General features: G+C 47.8%; 1 protein-coding gene across 6 annotated transcripts in view; it reads left to right on the top strand.

Annotated features, from left to right (window-relative positions):
• The window catches only part of GALNT15 (polypeptide N-acetylgalactosaminyltransferase 15), a 53021-nt gene that overhangs the window by 19446 nt on the left and 14624 nt on the right, over positions 1-18951 (top strand). For 4 of the 6 annotated variants that reach the window (XR_003518565.2, XR_003518564.2, XM_027586914.2 and 1 more), the window contains exons 2-7: positions 735-901; positions 4468-4672; positions 11439-11606; positions 14140-14257; positions 15994-16188; positions 18799-18930. Coding sequence is in view for 4 of the 6 variants with exons in the window: in XM_027586914.2 (XP_027442715.2) it covers positions 735-901; positions 4468-4672; positions 11439-11606; positions 14140-14257; positions 15994-16188; positions 18799-18930 (985 nt within the window). In the remaining 2 variants the exon portion in view is untranslated. The remainder of the gene's footprint in view (positions 1-734; positions 902-4467; positions 4673-11438; positions 11607-14139; positions 14258-15993; positions 16189-18798; positions 18931-18951) is intronic. The other 2 variants (XM_027586917.2, XM_027586915.2) reach the window with 2 other exon arrangements.

Raw genomic sequence — 18951 nt, 5'->3', positions numbered from 1 at the left:
CACCCCTACCTCTCCAGCCACAAACCAGCAGAGGGGAAAGGGCAGGGTAGCTTGGAAGCTCCGCCACTTACCGGCACTGTGAGCTTTGATAAGTCTTGTCCACTCTCTGAGCCTCAGTTTCCTTATCCACAAAATGGGGGTAAGTGCCCAAACCAAAGACTTATTTTAGTGTAAACAAGCAGTAACATGTGTAGAGGACTTAGCACAGTATCTGGCATATTGTTGGCACTCACAAATGTTCAATCCTTGCCCTTCTTCAAGAACAATAATCATACTTAACCTTTATTATGTGCTAGGTGCTGTAGACACAAAAATAAAGAAAATAGTGTTTCTGCCCTTAAATGAATGACAACGCGTGTTCATAGGATACTCACTATGTACCTCCTCCTATTTAAGCCTTACAACAGCTCTATGAGGTTGGTAATGTCATTCACTCCCATTTTACAGGTTAGAACAGTTGTTTGCTGGGAATAGTGGCAATACCTCTCAACTGCTACGAGAGAGGCATGGATTAAACATTGCTCCTGGGATTTGAGGATTGGGAGACAGTAGACAGCACTACTGTGAGGGTGTGATGGGTTCTCCTTCCATGGAAATTTCAAGCAAACCCAGGGGGTGGGGGGAGGCTATCTGGTTAAAGCAACCCTGGCCAGGGCCTAGGGAGTGTGTTAGAGGATGTCCAATGCTCCTTTTGGTCTTCTCTTCCCATGGCTCCCTGGTTCTCTTCCCTGCAGGTGTCTACAGAAGTACCCCGGGGACAGCCTGCCCACAGCCAGCGTCATCCTCTGTTTCCACGATGAGGCCTGGTCCACCCTCCTGAGGACTGTGCACAGCATCCTTGACACAGTGCCCAGGGCCTTTCTGAAGGAGATCATCTTGGTGGATGACCTCAGCCAGCAAGGTGGCTATGGGCTCCTCCCAGCTCCTCGAGTGGGCCTAGACCCTGGGGGGTTCCCATGCAAAGACTAGGGTTTAGAGCCTGTAGAGGCAAGGTTCCCAGAAGCATCCCTCCAGATGAGGATTCAGGTGCAGGTAACTCCTTAGTGAAGAGCCCCAGGGGTACCTGGTAAGGAAGTGGGGGGGGGGGGAAGACATAGAAGGCAAAGCAGCCAAACAAGGCAAGGAGGTCCCAGCGAGGGTCTCAGGAGGTCACTCCAGCCTGATCCCAGCGGGATCTCTCCCAGTCTCAACCTCCACACAGTCCAACATGCTTCTTCCCAAGACACTCAAGAATCACAGCAGGGTGGCCATTCCTTAGCGCTCACTGCCTCCTAGACACTGGGTAAAGCACTTGACATGTATTAGTCACTAAATCATTCCTGTTTAGCCTGATCCATTCATTTCCCAGATGGAGGAAGCTGAGGCCTAGAGAAGAGAATTGACCAGGACTGAGTTAGGCCCAGAGCCCAGACTTGCAGAATCTGCTCAAATGTTTCCACTGACAGGAAACTCACTACTAGGGACCAGCCCCTTGCCTGGCTGAGTTGCTAAAAGAAGATGGAGACAGAAGAAGGTTCTAGGTCAGTGGTTCTCAAGCTTGAATGTACATCAGAATTGTCTGGCAGGCTTATTAGAACACTGATTGCTAGGATCTCTCCCAGAGTTTCTGGATCTAGTACTGGGCCCCCATGAATCTGCATTTCTAACAGGGTCTCAGGTGATACAGATGATGCTGGTCCGTGGACGACACTTTGAGAACCACTGCTCTTCTTCGGCTGGGGCCTCAGGCTTTATTTCTGGCTCAACCAAATGGCCTGTAGAGGTCCCCCCGCCCCCCGGCCCTGTGGGGAGAACAGACTGCTCCAAGGGAAACTGAACACTTGCTGAGGTCTGAAAAACACCCTTCTAAGGGGAATGACAGAAGAAAGTCTCGAGTAGCCACCGGCCTCTGCTAGTTCTTCTGAAGGGCCTCATGTTGGGAATTTGCCCAGCCCGGGCATGGCAGTGAATCAGACTAGCCAGAGGCCCCAGAAGCATGTGAGGTTACTGAGGTACAGATGGCTGCGTATTAGGCCGGACAGGCGAGCAGTTCCTGGACTGGGCTGTGTTGGCTGGTGGAAGTACCCACAGCCTCTCCGAACTCTCGGCTGTGCCAGAGTCCTCCCAAGAGCACATCTGTGGTTCCTCCCCCGTCAGATTATGAACTGTGTTATGTCGGTGTCCCTTGGTAGCCTTCCCTTCTCCTTGTGTGTGTAGAAGCCAAGGAGCTGGGCCCTAGGGCAGTGGGGTCCTCCAATGTCCTCAGCATCTTCTTTTTTTTAATACTCTCACCCTTTAAGAAAAAAGATTTTATTTATTTACTTGAGAGGAAGAGACAGAAAAAGCAAGAACAGGGAGGAGGGGGAGAGGGAGAGGGAGAAGCAGACTCCCTACTTAGCAGGGATCCTGAAATGGGGCTGACCCTGAGAGTGTGACCTGAGCAGAGCCTTAACCGACTGAGCCACCCTGGTGCCCCGTCCTCAGCATCTTCTGCTTTCCACTTAGCCCTACTTGGAGTGTGGCATTTGGCCTCCTAATCCAACGAGGCTACTCTACCTCTGCACATCAGTCACACTGCAAGCAGGAAAGGGTGAAATGCTGAGGTCAGCCAAGTTTGTCCTTTAGAAAAAAATCCGTAAAACAACAGTTTTTCCAGAATCTTCTTACCTATTGTCTTTCCACCAGAGTTAGATTAAAAGGCAATTACTAACAGCAAGAGAGTCTTGGTAGGTTAGTGCTTTTAGCTGCCCTGAACAAGATCAAGTTTCTGCTAGTAAGGTAGAAGAGGAGAATGAATGTTGGACAAGACAACTAGCAGTTCTCAGTATAGTGGAGTCACCGAGGGGCTGGTTCTCACACATTCAAGTTCAGAAGTTTTAATTTGCTAACAGAGGTCCTTCTCTAGGGAACGGACTTGGGACTAACAAACTTATCAGAAAAATAATTATAAAGTAATCGGCATAATATTTTACCACCAAGAAATTCAACAGCCAATGACTGGGAATCCTTATGTCCGCTGCTCAGGACAGTTTCCTCTGGAGAAAAGTCTCCCCAAGGAGCCACGTGCTGCTCAGAAGGCAGCTCTCCAGGGAGTCTTGTAGGGCCTTCACCTAAGGCTGCCTGAGCCTTCCCGAACTCCCTGGAGACCCAGCTACCAAAGTAGCAAGACTATGCGTATTCCCATCAAGACTGCCTCTGGGCTGGAGAACCAGGGAAACTCTTGCTCTTCGGCACAGTTCTGTTCAACACACATGTACTGAGCACCTACCATGGGCCAGCCCTGTGCTAGGGATCAGAGCAGTGGAAATGCATGAGGTATAATCCCTGCCCTGAAATCTTAGTTCAGTGGACTAGGGGCACCCCATTTCCAAGACTTCATGAAGGACACTACTTCTCCATGAATGCATTATTCCTTCTTTCTCCACTAGCTTGTTCATCTTGATGTATGCATATGTGTGTGTGTGTGTGTGTGTGCGCGCGTGTGGATGTTTAAGACAAGAAAGCTCTTAAACACAAAACCTAATAAGCTTCTCCCTTTACCCCCTCTAGAATCATTTTTCCTAAAAGAACGTCTAGACTCTTGGTCTCGGTTTTTCACGTCCCACTTTCTCTTCAACCCACTGCATTGCCTATCCACCCCTACCATTACAATGAAACCCTTTGGCCCTCACCACCTATGATCTACCAGTGGCCACATTTAATGGACCTCTGTCTTTGACATCCTTGACCACTGCCTTAGGTCAGATTTCTTTAGCGGAGCCTGAGATGGGATTCATGTGCTTGTGATTTTTAGGGGGTGTACTCTCAGGGGAAGCCTATAGGAGAGTAGGGGAAACAGGAGAGGCAGAGGAAGGAACTGAGAGCCAAGATGAGGTTTCGGATGAAGTCCAGCCACAGCCTGATCCCATGGACAGCTCTGCAGTGCCAACTGCATCTCGGAATCTGTCCTGCCTTGAGGCGAGGGAGTGGGCTTTGGTAGCCCTGCACGGGTTGGTCATTGACCCTGTGCACCTGGGGCCAGGGGCAGCATTCTGCAGGACTCTCTGGCACTCACAGGAGAAGCAGTTCTATACCCAAGGGCATGTCCCCAGAGAAGGGTGCAGACTAGTTAGCAACAAACCTACAGCTGCTGGGCACGTACAAACCAAACCAAACCTAAGAAGGGACCCTAGGTCATCTGAGTCGGGCACCAACAGAATCTGCATAACCCACTGCTGCATTTAGAGAAGATTAGCCATTCCTCTCCTCTCTGGGTTTATGGCACCATCTCTCCTGGCTTTTACTGGAGGGAATACTGACCCACCCCAAACTAATGAAGCAACTTACATCTTAGCAACAGCCATAGTGTGATGTATCTGAGTCTCAGGACCCTGGTGCTCACCATAGCTCCCAAGAGAGAATTGCTGACAATGATCCTAGTGATGGTCATCACATTCTCATTGGCTGTGGCATCTGTGACCCCACTGACCACAACTTTGTTGATTCCAGGGCAACTCAAGTCTTCTCTCAGCGAATACGTGGCCAGGCTGGAGGGGGTGAAGTTGCTCAGGAGCAACAAGAGGCTGGGTGCCATCAGGGCCCGGATGCTGGGGGCCACCAGGGCCACCGGGGACGTGCTGGTCTTCATGGATTCCCACTGTGAGTGCCACCCTGGCTGGCTGGAGCCCCTCCTCAGCAGAATAGCTGGTGACAGGTAACTTCACCCTTGGGATCTGGGGAGCAGAGGTGGGGCTGGGAGAAAGAGTCTACAGCCTCCACCACTCACAGGACATCTATCCACCATTGAACAAGTCCCCCGAGGTTCCCCCAAGAGAGAGTAACATGTTTCTTTGGTTTTTTTTTTTTCAGACGTTTGAGTTTGAGCCTCTTCAAAAGTATAGGGAGGTACATTGGAAGGGAAGTTAGAGGTCCTCCAGTCCATCTGCTTTGTTTCCTAAATACAAAAACAGGGGCCTGGAGAACAGCTTCTCTTGAGTTGCAAATACTCCTGGATAGGGTAACATCTTACCATGGTGTCACTCCCTTTGTTGAAAAGTCAGGAATTTTAATCAGGATTATAATATAACCTGAGAAAAAGTCTTCATATTTTGTTCATAGGTACTTACCCCTAAACAGAACGTGTTAGACTCTGTGATTGCTAAACTTCCATCGAGAACCAGCATTGGTATTCGGGATGAGGGGTCTCTAACGTTCTAACTGAGGCCTCAGGAATGTGAAGTCAGAGAAAATTGCCTTACACACCCCTTAGCCCAACATTTAACATTTTTTCTTTGACCATTTCTCTGTTCTTTTCCCCCATCTTGCTGTCATTCACCCCCCACTTCCTTGCTCTCCTCATACTGTTCCTAAGTATGCCCTGTCAACCGTTTTCCTCAATCCGAATATCCCACCAAGAAAAGGCAAAACCTGGTGCCTAGCCCACCTTGGACCACCTCAGGCACACCCCTCGGGGTTTGCAGAGGCCTGGTACACAGTAGGAGTTCAACAAATGATTGTTTCTGATGGTGGCCAGCCAGGTAGGGCAGAGGCCAGAACCAAGCCTTACGTCTTCTCTTCTTGCACCCCTCCCCATGCTCTATGTTCAATGTCTCCTTTGAAGTTGGGCAGGACCACGTCTAAGAAAAGACCTTTCTGGATGAGGAGGTAGAGGAATTAGCATATTCCACTAGATGAAGGAGGTTTCAAGCAACATGATGTCAATCGTTAATAGTCCAGCAATTCCTTTTCCATAAAGAACAATCAGTTCAAGTGAAATCGGGAAGGATTAGTTTTGCCCAGTAATACAGATTACTACCCACTCCAGGCTATTACCTCAGAGGAAAAGGAGACGTGTATAAATCCAGGACCAGGACAAGGACAAGTAAACATGCAAACTTAACAAACTCTGCCATCTTGGATCCTGCCCGCAACATCGTGATGACCGTGTCGCATTGCAGTGGGAACTAAAGGTGGTCCAGCCTGTTCCCCATCTGATTCCCATCCCCATGTCACAGACAGATGGCTTTCAGAGGGACCTGTGAGATCATCTAGTCCTATCTCACGATTTCACTGCTGAAAAAACCTGAGTTCCAGGGAGGCCAAGGAGACCCCTCAGGGTCACATAGCCACTCAAGAGCTAGGCCGTTTTCTATGCTTCTTGTATGCAGACATTTAGGAACCCAGGAATTAATATCATTAAGCCTTATGTGTATATAACCCGAATAGACTGTTTTCATATAATTCTTTCCTGACGCCCCCCCCCCCCGAGACGCCTCAGGCAAGTACTTCTGCTTCCGTTTCACAGAGAGGGATAGTGGGGCTCCGTGGGGTGAAATGATCTGCGAGGGCACACGGAGACTTTGCCGCTGAGTCAGGTGTTCTAACTCTGGGCCTACTGCTCTTTTTGCTGTCTCTGAATTATTTTCAGAATTGGACAGGCTGATCAGGGAATGAGATTTATTCATCCCCCTCCCCACCCTGGTTGTAAGACATGTGTTACAACATTGATTAGAACGAGCCCCTCATGTCTGCTTCTCACATTGGTGCCATTTTCACAGATCTGGAGATTTCTCACTCTAGGCTGAGAGAGGAAGACTTGGCAATACTTCAGTGTCCTCAGCTATAAATAAAATGGGGCTCCCTGAGAAACTTTCCCAGTTAAGAAGGTGGGTCCATGAAATTTTCATTTCCTGGGCTCTTTCTTTCCTCTCTTTAGCCAACTTTCCCCCTCCCCCCTCCTTCCCTTTCATTCTCCCTCCCTCTCCCCCCTCCCTCTCCCCCTCTCCCGCCCCCCTACACCCACACACACAAGTGCACACACACACACGGCCTCTGGTCTTAGATCCCATTCTGGATTGGCTTCTTCTTCATGTCCCCTCTCTTCTACGGTTTAGCCATCTTCTTGTCATCCCACACCTCATTCACAGCTTCCTGTGTACCCCACTTTCTTTGGGACCGGTGTTCAGCTTGCAGGCTTTCGCAGGTGAGGGTCTGAAAGAAAAGCTAGCTCTCGTGGGTCTGAGTTCTCATCTCTCTCCACTGCACACAGAGATGCTCTGAAAGCTGTGGCCTGGAAGAGTGGCCCTTTTAAGGTCTGCTTTGCTCCTATGGCAATTTTGCTCAAGCGTTTTCTCTGGCCTCCCATGGCAGCTCACCTCGTGTGAAGCAAAGCTATAGAAGCCATTGGGCACAGTTTCTAATAGCTGCTGTCTTCAAGAGAGGAAAGGGGTCCCAGCTGCCTCTGAGGCTCATGGCAGGAGACATTCTGTCACCAGGTGAGGATCCATTGTGCAGGAGGCAGGAAAAGGTCCTTAAGACCTTTCATTAAAAAGGTTGAGTGGGATGATGAATAACAGCGTAACAAGCCATAAATCAACTATTTCAAAGAGTCATAACTTCCTCAACACCCCGATCAGAGGGTTCAAGGCCTGGTTCCCAGCCCTGGTCCCCCACCCCTGGCCACAGAACAGGCCTATAGAGAGCCATATGGCAACTTTGTATGAACTGGTAAAAGGAGTCCCTTCTTCATTACCCTTTACTCTCATTTCTCAGAACATGTGTCATAACATGTTCATTTTTTAGAACAAGTTACTTTAATGCCAACTGCCAGAAATTTTAGAATGAAGTATGCAAATTTATAATGCTTATGATATTTGAAGCATTCTCTAAGTTTGGGCAGTGCACAACCCACATAACTGTACATAGCAGCCCCAGACAGAGCTGCTCAAAGAGCAGTTTTTAGAGCAGTGTTAGAGGTGCTGATTGGTAGTTGGTTTCCATGTAAAGTAGCAAAGATGAAGATCAAGGGTAGCTGTTACTCCAGCTGCCAGCTGACAATGGCCTTGTGCTAACTGTCAGCTCTAATACCCAAGCCAAGGAGTGAGAGTTATGGCCCTAGAGAAATGAAGGTTTCCAATGGGAAAGGGGCAGCCTTCAGTGAAGTGCTGAAAGACAACACCCACTGAGGGGCGACGCTGGCTCCAGAGGCTGTCCAAGCTGTTTTCCACTTGAATTTGGTCTGGTCCTCTATCTTAGAGGACCCCTCTAAGGGGTCTAACCCCTCTAACCCCTGCAAGGGGTTAAATGATGGAAAGCAGTCTGAGGGATCCCATGTGAAAGTATGAGTGTGTGTGTGTGTGTGTGAGTGTGTGTGTGAGAATATGTGTGTGTGTGTGAGAAAGAGTGTATGAAAGAGAGAGAGAGAGAGAGAGAGTGTGTGTGTGTATGTGTGTGTGTGTGGTGAGGAGCAGCAGGGAGACTAAGATGACCCCAGCCCACAAAGGGAGCAGGCTTCTTTTGGTCTCAAGTCCCAGGGAAACTCTCCAGCCTTCTTCCTACCACATGCCCCTCAGCATGACAGAGTCGTGAAATGGCCGACACAAGTCTTGGGGTCACACTTGAGAAGCAAGAGCTCTGGGATTAGAGAATTCAGAGACTTTTGCTTCTCAACATAAGATACTGTCCACAACACCAAGAATTTGAGTGAACTTCCAAAATGACTTTAGACATCACAGACCCAGAGGAACATGGAGGTACAGGAATAATAAAGAGGGATGAGGTAAGCTAGGGCTTGTAAGTAACCTAAGTTTGGTTGGTAAGCTTGAAGCCACAGTTAGATTTTGACTACTTGGACAATAGTTTATTAGTTGACCTCACGTTTAGTCAACCAGTCTTTGTTGACTGCTCTGTTACCTCTGTTTGTCTTTTGAAACCCAACTGCCTGACCCCCCTGGAGCTTAGAAAGGCTTAAGAGAGAATCAACCTTATACTTGCCTCAGAGTTAAAACTCAATTTGCAAGAGAGAATGATGGTGTAAGCAGACACTTGTAGCTCCTTCCAAGTCAAACAGGGCAGCGTTGCTATTTCACTTTAAATGCATTCCAAGAACACCAGACACATCTGTAGGTACAAAACCCAAAGCTAAATATAAGACTGTTTGGGTTTTTTAAAATCACCATTTTTGAGTCACTAGACTGCAGTTACTCCCTAATTCAGCCGCGGCTAAGCAGCTGCTATCCTCTTCATCTCTACCCAAAAGGCACTCAGAGTGTCTCGTGATTCATCACTCAGGTGTCTGGTTAAAATAGAAGGAAAAGGAGATCTCAGGCAGGAAAGGACAGCGTTGGATATTTGGGGTGATACAGTTGTTAACTGATAGCTTTGCATAGGACTCTGAGCTTCCAGCAAGACAGAGCAAATAGACTTGATAAATTCTAGAGTTCCATTTTCTGGTCAAAAGTAATGTACAGCTTTGTCAGGCAGGACACAGCTCAAAGATCTAGGAGCAGCTAGTTGTATGGATGCTCAGATGCAATTGCCTTTCTTGTCCTGTTATGATTACTAAGATGGCACGAATTTGATGGGATTCTTCAGGATTCAGCCACATGGCTTCCCTGGCTCTTGACTCTGAAATTCCACAAAATGCTTTGCCAGTAGCCAAGTCCAGCCCATCTGCTCAGTTCACTCCGCAGTAAGTGGAGACTTGGGAGGGGGCTGGGTGTCCTCCTTTCTTCCTTGATCTTGCCTCTCAGTTTTCTTAGGTCAGTTCAGGATGCCGGAAGCAGTGGGGACCCAGAGGGATTAAGTTTACTTTACCTTCCAGAGGGAACAATGTGGAAAGGGCAGGAAAATCATATTGGGATCCTTGCTCTAAATATAAACCCCATGACTCCTCATGCCAATGTCAGCCACTTAAGGACAGATAATTGAGTCCTAGAACCAGCCTGGTGTGACCTCTCCGAGGTGGAAAGAATAGAGACGGACATCGATAGAAGTGTAAACACACTGTGGCTGGCATCTCTCTGCCAGGAATCTCTCTTCTCTTAGATTGAGACCTTCCAGGACCCCCTGAGTTCAGGCCTGATCCATTTCATGGCATAGATTTTAACTTTTTTTATTTTAGAGAGAGAGAGCATGCGTGTGAGAGAGAGCACGTGCATGAGAGCAAGCAGGGGGGAGGGGGGGGCACAGGGAAAGGGAGAGAGAGAGAATTTTAAGCAGGCTCCAGGGTCAGCATGGAGTCCAATGCAGGGCTTGATCTCACGACTGACTCTGAGATCATGACCTGAGCCAAAGTCAAGAGTCGGAGGCTTAACCGACTAAGCCACTCAGGCACACCATGGCAGAGATTTTAGAAGTAACAGTCATGAGAGGCCAGAAAAAAATGTGACTGAGATATTGGCTAGGGGGAGATCAGCTCCTGGTACTCCTGAATGATGACCTGTTTAGTTAAAAAGTGAGGTTTCTGACCTGTACCCTTTTCTCCCATCACCCTCTCTGAGGTCATATCCCAGGCTGTGCAAACAAAACAAGACAAACAACAACAGCAAAAAAGGGGTAACATCCAATTACCAACAGCATCAGTAAATGAGCAAGCAGATAAGCCTCGACTTAGGACTTTGGTTTGCTTATAGACGCCACGTGCTCGCATACATGTGCATTTACACCAGGGACACTGCTGGAGTTTGGCGGTCCTGATTCCTCAAGCTAATCAAGTTGTCTGATATAGGGAAGAACAAGAACCAGACCCTAGAGCAGGGGCCCATGAACCCTCTGAAATTGTGCATAATATTTTGGATATGTGCATATGATTATTTTTCTGAAGAGGAGTCCATAGTTTTCCCCTGATTCTCAAAGGGATCAAAGGCCCCAAAAGAAGTCAAGAGCCACTTAGAACATTATAGCTGAGAAAGGTGTTTGTGGGAAGTGGTTCAAACTCCCATTTTACTGAGGCCCAGAGATGTACAGCTGAGCTGAGACTAGAACCCCACTCTCCTGTCTTTTGGTGCTGTCAACAGAGGTTTTTCAAAAAAGAAAGAGGCAGGCCTGCTCTTTACTTAAATAGACCCCCAATTCCTTATGGAAAAACATATTTTCTAGAACAGTGCTATCTCATAGAAATATAACAAGCCATGTATTTAACATTAAATTTAAACATTTCTAATAGTCATATTATAAAACAAAAAGAAACAGACACAATTAATTTTTTTAAGATTTTATTTGTTTATTTGACAGAGAGAGACACAGCAAGAGAGGGAACACAAGCAGGGGGAGTGGGAGAGGGAGAATCAGGCTTCCCGCGGAGCAGGGAGCCCGAAGCGGGGCTCGATCCCAGGACCCCGGGACAATGACCTGAGCCGAAGGCAGACGCTTAATGACTGAGCCACCCAGGTGCCCCTGATGCAATTAATTTTAATAATATTTTATTAAGCCCACTATATCCAAAGTGTTATCATTTCAACATGTAATCAATGTAAAAATTACTGAGATTTCTACAGCTTTTTTTCATACTAAGTCTTCTAAATCCAGTGTGTTTTTTATATTTCTACTACATCTCGATTTAGACAGACCATATTTTAGGTGCCTGCTAGCCACTTGTGGATACTGGCTGCCATATTCAGCAGCGCGAGTGTAGATTACGCTTCTATCCCCCAGCAAGTGAATGGTTTTTATCCCTTATTTGATTCCACAATTTTTTCCAGGAGCCGAGTGGTGTCTCCAGTCATAGATGTGATTGACTGGAAGAATTTCCAATATTACCCCTCCAAGGACCTGCAGCGTGGGGTGTTGGACTGGAAGCTGGATTTCCACTGGGAGCCTTTGCCAGAGCGAGAAAGGAAGACCCTCCAATCCCCCATCAGCCCCGTCAGGTGAGGCCCTCACACAGCCTACTTCTTCTTTGTTTCCTCAGGAAGGACTCGGCAGCCAAACTGCTTGGGATCAAATCCTGGCCCCACCTGTTTTCTAGCAAGTTACTTAATCTATGCCTCAGTTTCCTCATCAATGAATTGAGGGTAACAGGGCTGTTGGGAAGATTGAAATAGTCCCTACATGAAAAGCAGAGAGAGTGCCAGGCACTCAAACCTCAGTGTTATTATTGTTATATTCTCAAGTGAATGGAGTCCAGCTTAAGCTCTTTCAAGTAGCTTCTTCAGTGAACACCCCTGTGTGGGGCAGTGAGAGAACCCAAGCTGGGATCTTGACCTAACTCTACCTCTCCAGGTAACACTGGAATTTCCCCGACCTCAGGTACTTTCTTGCTAAAAGGGAAGGATTCGGTCAGGTGAATGTTAAGACACCCTAACTCTCAAAATATATCAAATTCTGGGCGCCTGGGTGGCTCAGTTGGTTAAGCGACTGCCTTCGGCTCAGGTCAGGATCCCGGAGTCCTGGGATCGAGTCCCACATCGGGCTCCCGGCTCAGCGGGGAGCCTGCTTCTCCCTCTGACCCTTTCCCCTCTCATGCTGTTTCTTTCTCTCTCTCTCTCAAATAAATAAATAAAATCTTAAAAAAAAAAAATATATCAAATTCTATGAGTTGCTTGCTTGCTCTGGTGTTGGGGCATGTTTGGGTTTTGGAAGCTTATTCTATTTAAGAAGATGTTCTAGATATCTTCTTTTGCATAACAAACCACCCAAACTTAGTGGTGTAGAACAACAACAGTTTTATTAAGCTCACAGATTCCGTGGGTCAGGAATCATGAAAGAGAGCACCAGGGTTGGTGGTCTCTGCTCCATGGTATTCAGGATGGCAGGATGGGGTCAAGATGGCAGCAGGGGTGAGGGGGCGGCCCCGAGGCCCATCGGATGTCTGAGGATTGATGCCGGTCATCAGCTGGGACCTCCACGGGAACTTCACCCTCCATCAGGTCACTGCACCTGGGGCTTGCTACACCGTGACACTGGGTTCTGACGCTAAGTATCCTAAGATGGCCAGGTGAAACAAGCTCTATCCCCCTCCCCCTTTAAAAAAATAATTTGTTGAGGTAAATTTCACATACCACAAATGAGCCATTTAAAAATGAACAATCTCATAACAAGTAACGCAAGTTGTGCAAACACCACCTCGATCTAGTGCCAAAACATTTCCATCACTCCAAAGTAGAATCCCATACCTGTTAAGTGTTGTTTCCCACCCTCTCCTCCCCCCAGCACCTGGCAACCACTGTTTATCTCTATGGATTGATCTATTCTGGATGTGTCATATAAATGGAGTCATATGATGTGTGACCTTTCATGTCTGGCTTCTTTCACTCAGTATAATGTTTTAGATGACGTATCCCCTTCTCTCACCAAGCCTCAGAATTCACCCAGGGTCACTTCCAAAAAAATCACAGACCCACCTAGGTTCATGGGAAGGAGACACAGACCCCACCCCTCAGGGGAAGCAATGTCAATGTCACATTGTAAGGAGCGCCTGTGGGACAAGGGATCGTGTGATGTTCCCCTCTGGGCAGTTGACTTCCATGAGCCATGGTCCATCTCCATCATACAGTGCCCAACGCTCACCAATTATCCAGCTGGTTTCTGAGCTCCTAGTACAGGGACACGGTAGGAAGCCATTAGGCACAAACAGGCCTTCCCAAGGGTCTGCCCAAGGGAGTGTGACTCTAACAGAAGTCTGATAAGCCACAAGCTTAGAAGTGCAAAAAAAAAATTGTCTTTATTTTCTAATACCTGGACTTAGGTCATTTCTATCTTAACCCCTCTTTCCACCTAACAGCAGAAAACGTCCCTGCAAATTAGTCAAATTCCATGACAGCTTAGTGATCGCATATTTAAATCTATCATCCAGGCATGTCCCCTCATCCTGTCTCCCTGAAGTTGATTTTGAGCTCCAGGCTTCTGGGGGGGGGGGTCAGCATCAGGGGGGAGGGATTGCCCCACGTTGGGCTCAAGCTGTCCCGCATCGTTGTTCACCACCATGCACTTTCACTGGTCATGGCCTCTGGCCAGAGGTTGGCACACCAGGCCCCCAGCCGCCTGCACTCTGCCCTCGGTATCTGCCTAAGTCCCACCTTGGGATGTGGGAAGAAAAAGCTGGACTGTTTCCCTTGTTTCCCTAGCCTGGTGCTACCTGCCTTAAGGTGCATTATGTTAACAAGGCCTTCTTCCCAAAGGTTTCCCTAGAGGTACTCAAGCCGGAGGGTAGGAGAGCTTGGGGTGCAGCCCCGTGTCCCTCCCTTTAGGAGGTAAAAGGACCCAGGCAACCATAACTCTCTTCTCATAAAATACTGGGATTTTTGACATGGTTGCTTGGCTCTGGTCTTGCAATTAAAAGCATCGAGGTCTATCTGGGCCCATAGCCCACTCTCTCTCGGCCACTGGAGCTCCCGCATAGTAAGCCTTCCTGATATGCTCAGGGTTCTGAACTGCCATCTGTTCCATCTTCTCTCTGCCCAGGAGCCCTGTGGTGCCCAGCGGGGTTGTCGCCATCGACAGACATTACTTCCAAAACACTGGAGCGTATGACCCTCTCATGTCCCTGCAGGGTGGTGAAAACCTCGAGCTGTCTCTCAAGGTATGTCCTGGACCAAAGGAGGAGCCAGATGGGTTTTGGGGAGAAGTGGGTATGGTCTCAGCTTGGAGGCAGCCCTTAAACGTCCCTGGTCAGGTCTAAGGCTGCAAGCAAAGTATAAAGTCATGAAATGTGGTGTGTCAAATCTCCTCTTCCCATCTGTCTCGTGCCCTACCTTGACTGTGCCCCCAGCCTCCCTCACAAAGCCAGCTATCAAACCTGCCCATAGGAAAGGGCACAGTATCAGCCACGCATACTGTATGCAGGGGTTCCTGTACATTCTCTGTGCACGGCACCCTCAGCATCTCTGTCACTATTCACAGCACCCATAGGCCAAAACCAATGCCAGACAGTTCTGTGCATTGAGTACAGTGGTCTCCCTTTATCTGCGGTTTCAGTTGCCCGTGGTCAGCCGCAGTCTGGAAGCAGATGGTCCTCCTTCTGAAGTATCGTCAAGTCGGTAGTAGCTGAAGTCTAGGTCACAGTGTCTGTGACATTTCTCTCACTCCATCTCATCACAAGAAGGGCGGGTACGTTATAAGAAGATATTTTCAGAGAGAGACACCATAATCATATAACTTTTATTACAGTATATCATTATATTGTTCTATTTTATTATTAGTTATTGTTCATCTACTGTGCCTAATTTATAAATTCAACTTTATCACGGGTACGTATGTATGTATAAGGAAAAAACATAGTATATATAGGGCCCAGAACTATCCGTGATTTCAGGCATCTACTGGGGGTCCTGAACATACCCCCTGTGGATAAGAAGGAACTACCCTAGCTCCAAAAAATAAGTGTTTGTCCTAATACTTTAGCGCCTTTTGGGCACCACCCAACTTCTCGAACCTCGGAATCAGATCAGACCTTGTTTCCCGTTCCATGTCGATTTTAACACGATACTTGCTTTTTCATCATAGCAATCACTGAAAACCCGACCCAATAGAGCTGTCCATTATCAGAAGTGCAGCCATCTAATGTTGAAACCATGAATTACCTCAAGCTTGTAGTTTGCAGAACAACCAACAGATGTCACTATGTTTCTCTCAACCATTTAAAATAGCCTGCATGGCCCTTTGAGGTTGCTGGAGCACCCTGGGGGTACCTTGGCATACAGTTTGGGAACTACATCTTTGGTGTGTTTCAGTTCATATGCTGCCTATGCTAGGAACGTTTTCGTTTTTCGTCTTTATCCCCAAGGATGAAATGAAAGGCTTCCTAGCAAATGAATTCCAGGCATTTGGGAGTAGGCAGGAACATTAGCGGAGAACAGTGAGAATCCTCCTGAAGAAGGAGAGACTATGTCTAGAGAAAGCTTGCTTTCCCCTTGCAGGGGACGCTACCAGCTTTTAAATTCTCTGACCACTAGGGACCCCTTTTTCCCTGAGGAAGCAGGTTTGGGGAACAGGGGAACACATGGCCACATCTCTAAAAGTGCTAAAAGTTGTCCCTCTCGGTGTGCTTCAGGGGAAGGGCACATTCAGGTGGTCGCGTGGATGTGGCCCCCTCACTCCACTGGTTCTGTCCCGGGACAGCTGGGCTCATTCTTCCCACCCTGTCACTCCCCTGCCCAGAACTCCCAGATCTGGGAACTCTGCGGCACCCTGAGGACTAGAATTCTCTTTACAATTTTGTGCTCCTGATTTCTTGTGCATTTTGCCAGACCCTGGATCCCTGACTTCCCATGAACTTGGGGTGGTGTTCAGATGTTTATTTTTCTTCTTTTCTGGCAGGTCTGGCTCTGTGGTGGCTCCGTTGAAATCCTCCCCTGCTCTCGGGTGGGGCACATCTACCGGAATCAGGAAACCCACTCCCCCCTTGATCAGGAGGCTGCTTTGCGGAACAAGGTTCGCATTGCTGAGACTTGGCTGGGCTCATTCAAAGAAACCTTCTACAGGCACAGCCCAGAGGCCTTCTCCTTGAGCAAGGTAAGGGGAGATCCCGGCAGGGCCTTCTTGACCCGCCACTCGGCCACCAGCGGGAGGGTGAGCCAGGGAGTGCCTCTCCCTCTAGCCTGGAGGGGATAATACAAGCTTTCGGCTTGTGCCTCCTCTACTAGGCAGGGCTGCCTGTCTCTCCCAAGCATCTCTCTCAAGTGTCAGGGCATCCCAGCTGGTCTTGGCCTGGAGCCTCCTGATGTCAGTGGGATGACATCTATGGGATGTGTCACAGAACAGATTGGGGCAGAGGACAGATTGGGCAGGGAATAAGCAGTAACAGGTCTCAGAGGGCCTTTTCATCTTGGGCAAAGTGCTCAAGGCTATGAAATTACCCAAGACATGAAACAAATAAAGTATAAAAATAAACATAAAAGATCCAAAACAAGCCCCAGAAAAATTAAAAATTTAAACATTTAATTAAATGTCCATAAGCAGTGCATTTTCAACTGCCATTCAGTTCAATTTTTATGGGGTAACACATAAATATTATTCGACATGAGATGTGGGTTCCCATTAATGTTTGCTATGCTGGGAGCAGGGGCTCCAAAGGTAAGGTTTCTGGAACCCACAAAGGTCTTGGGACAACTCCCACAAGCCCCTCACCAGCCTATTCTGCTGGGTGTGCTCTATTCTCTGATCCACAAACCTCGCCATCTGTTATCTGATGACTTTCACAAGGACAATGGCACCTCCTACTGGTAAATGAGAAGGCCTTCTTTTTTTTTCTTTTGAACATTCCTATTAATTCATGTTTTGGAAATGTCCTATTGCTGACATCAGTGTCAAGATTTTAATAATATCACTGCCTCCCTGAAGGTGGAGGCATTTACTTTATGCATTTACTTTAAATTTAAATAATTAAAAATTAATTTCGTTCTATAATTTCTATCCTCCCATCCCATCTCCCACCCCACCCCCAAAACCCTCACGTGGATTTTGAGATACAGAAATTCTGGGCACCCGAAAGACAAGGCCGGGGTTTCACTGTTGGAATAGTTGACATTCTCTTGTTTTTTCCTCTCAGGCAAGGTTATACAGAAGAGCAAGTTCATTGTCAGCATGCCTCCTCATTTGAGGTCAGACAAGGGCTGGGTAGATTCGCCAGTTTGTTTCATTACCAAGAAAGGTGAAGGTGATGGAATATGCATGAAGGAATATTCCTGCTCTGGGAGCAAAGTCCAGCCCTGTAGAATGGCTGGCGAGGTCTCAGGTGAACGTTCAGAATGCTGAGAAACTATAAAAAACTTATATTAATTTCCTTAGAGGAAAGAGTAATAGATCTCTTTGGTTTAATGGTAGGTACATATGCTGAATCAACAAGACATTCTTGCCCCAGAGAAGCTGTTCTCAAACTTCCTGTGAATAAAACTCACCAGGAAAGATGGTTAAAATGCAGATTCCAAGGGCGCTGCCCCAACTTATTGAACCACAGTCTCTGGTGTAGGGCCTAGGAACCTGCCTTTTTAACAAGTTCCTTGGGCATTTCTGAGCCAGGTGCTTGAGATCACAGTTTGAAAGCATGCCGAGAGCATTTCAGTATGGAGGATTCAGACCTTACTCCCCCCAACATTTCCATCTGAGGAGTAAAAAAAAGAAGAAGCTGAATCAAACCAAACTCATTGCATATAGCCTGTTAGCCCAGTGTCTAGTTGCCAGCCTAGAGGCCATCAAGCTGGAACAATGAAATGAACTTCTTGTTCCAGCCCTCTCTCCTTTCCTCTCCTCGCCCCAGGAAATACTCTCTTTCTCTCTCTCTTTTATTAAGTACTCAATGTGGGGCTTGAACTCATGACCCTGAGATCAAGACCTGAGCTGAGACCAAGAGTTAGATGCTTAACCAACTGAACCACCCAGGAGCCCCACACTTTTGTTTTTGTTTTTGATCTTCCCAACCACTCCTTAGCACACCTGTCTTCCCTAAAAATATCCAGGACTTAGTACCAAATGTTTGGGTAGGTTTCCTTATATCTTATCAGTATAGCCAAATACATAAATTTATACTAAAGTGTTAAGGACTTACCTGATATCCATCCCAGGACAACTGTATCATAAAGGAAAATCTCAAGGTAAGGGGATAGCGTCGCCCAAAGGAATGATTCGTTAATGGAGGAGACTGGGCACTTGGAGGGGAAGAAAACCAAACTTGCCTTGTCTCCACCCCACCCCACACTTTCCCAGCTTATTTCATCTGAGTGGCCTGTGGGTCAGTTCCTGCCTCCATAAGGCTCATGTGCTTATGTGTTGTGCCACAGTAGCCTAGCTGCAAAGCCCCACCGTTTTGCCGGCTTCCACAGAAAAGTCCTTAGAGCACAGGTATAATGCTCTCTGTCGACTGAAGATGTGAGGGATTGTGGGGAGGGAGTGGCCTCACACCTACGTTGCTGGCTCCACAACTCTCTGTAGAGAGCATCCATCCTATTCTGTCCCTTTTAAACCTCTTCTCCCAACACATGACCTTCCCTGCTGTCTGCAGCCCTGGGGAATGGTGGCCTCGGTCCCCTCTCTCTGTCTGGGTCCTTCAGCCACCTCTGTCCACACATGCATGGTGGTAAATAGCAGGCTTTCCCTCTCACTGCCCGTGTCTTTCTCCTCCCTCAGGCCGAGAAGCCAGACTGCACAGAACGCCTGCAGCTGCAAAGGAGGCTGGGTTGTCGGATGTTCCACTGGTTTCTGGCCAACATCTACCCTGAGCTGTACCCATCTGAGTGCAGGCCCAGGTTCTCTGGAAAGGCAAGAGAGACTCCAGGGAAG

This window comes from Zalophus californianus, chromosome 1 (assembly GCF_009762305.2).
Source record: "Zalophus californianus isolate mZalCal1 chromosome 1, mZalCal1.pri.v2, whole genome shotgun sequence".
In the NCBI taxonomy this organism is placed as follows: domain Eukaryota; kingdom Metazoa; phylum Chordata; class Mammalia; order Carnivora; family Otariidae; genus Zalophus; species Zalophus californianus.
The sequence above is the reverse complement of the archived record's forward strand: the minus strand, read 5'-3'. Positions and strand labels throughout refer to the sequence as shown.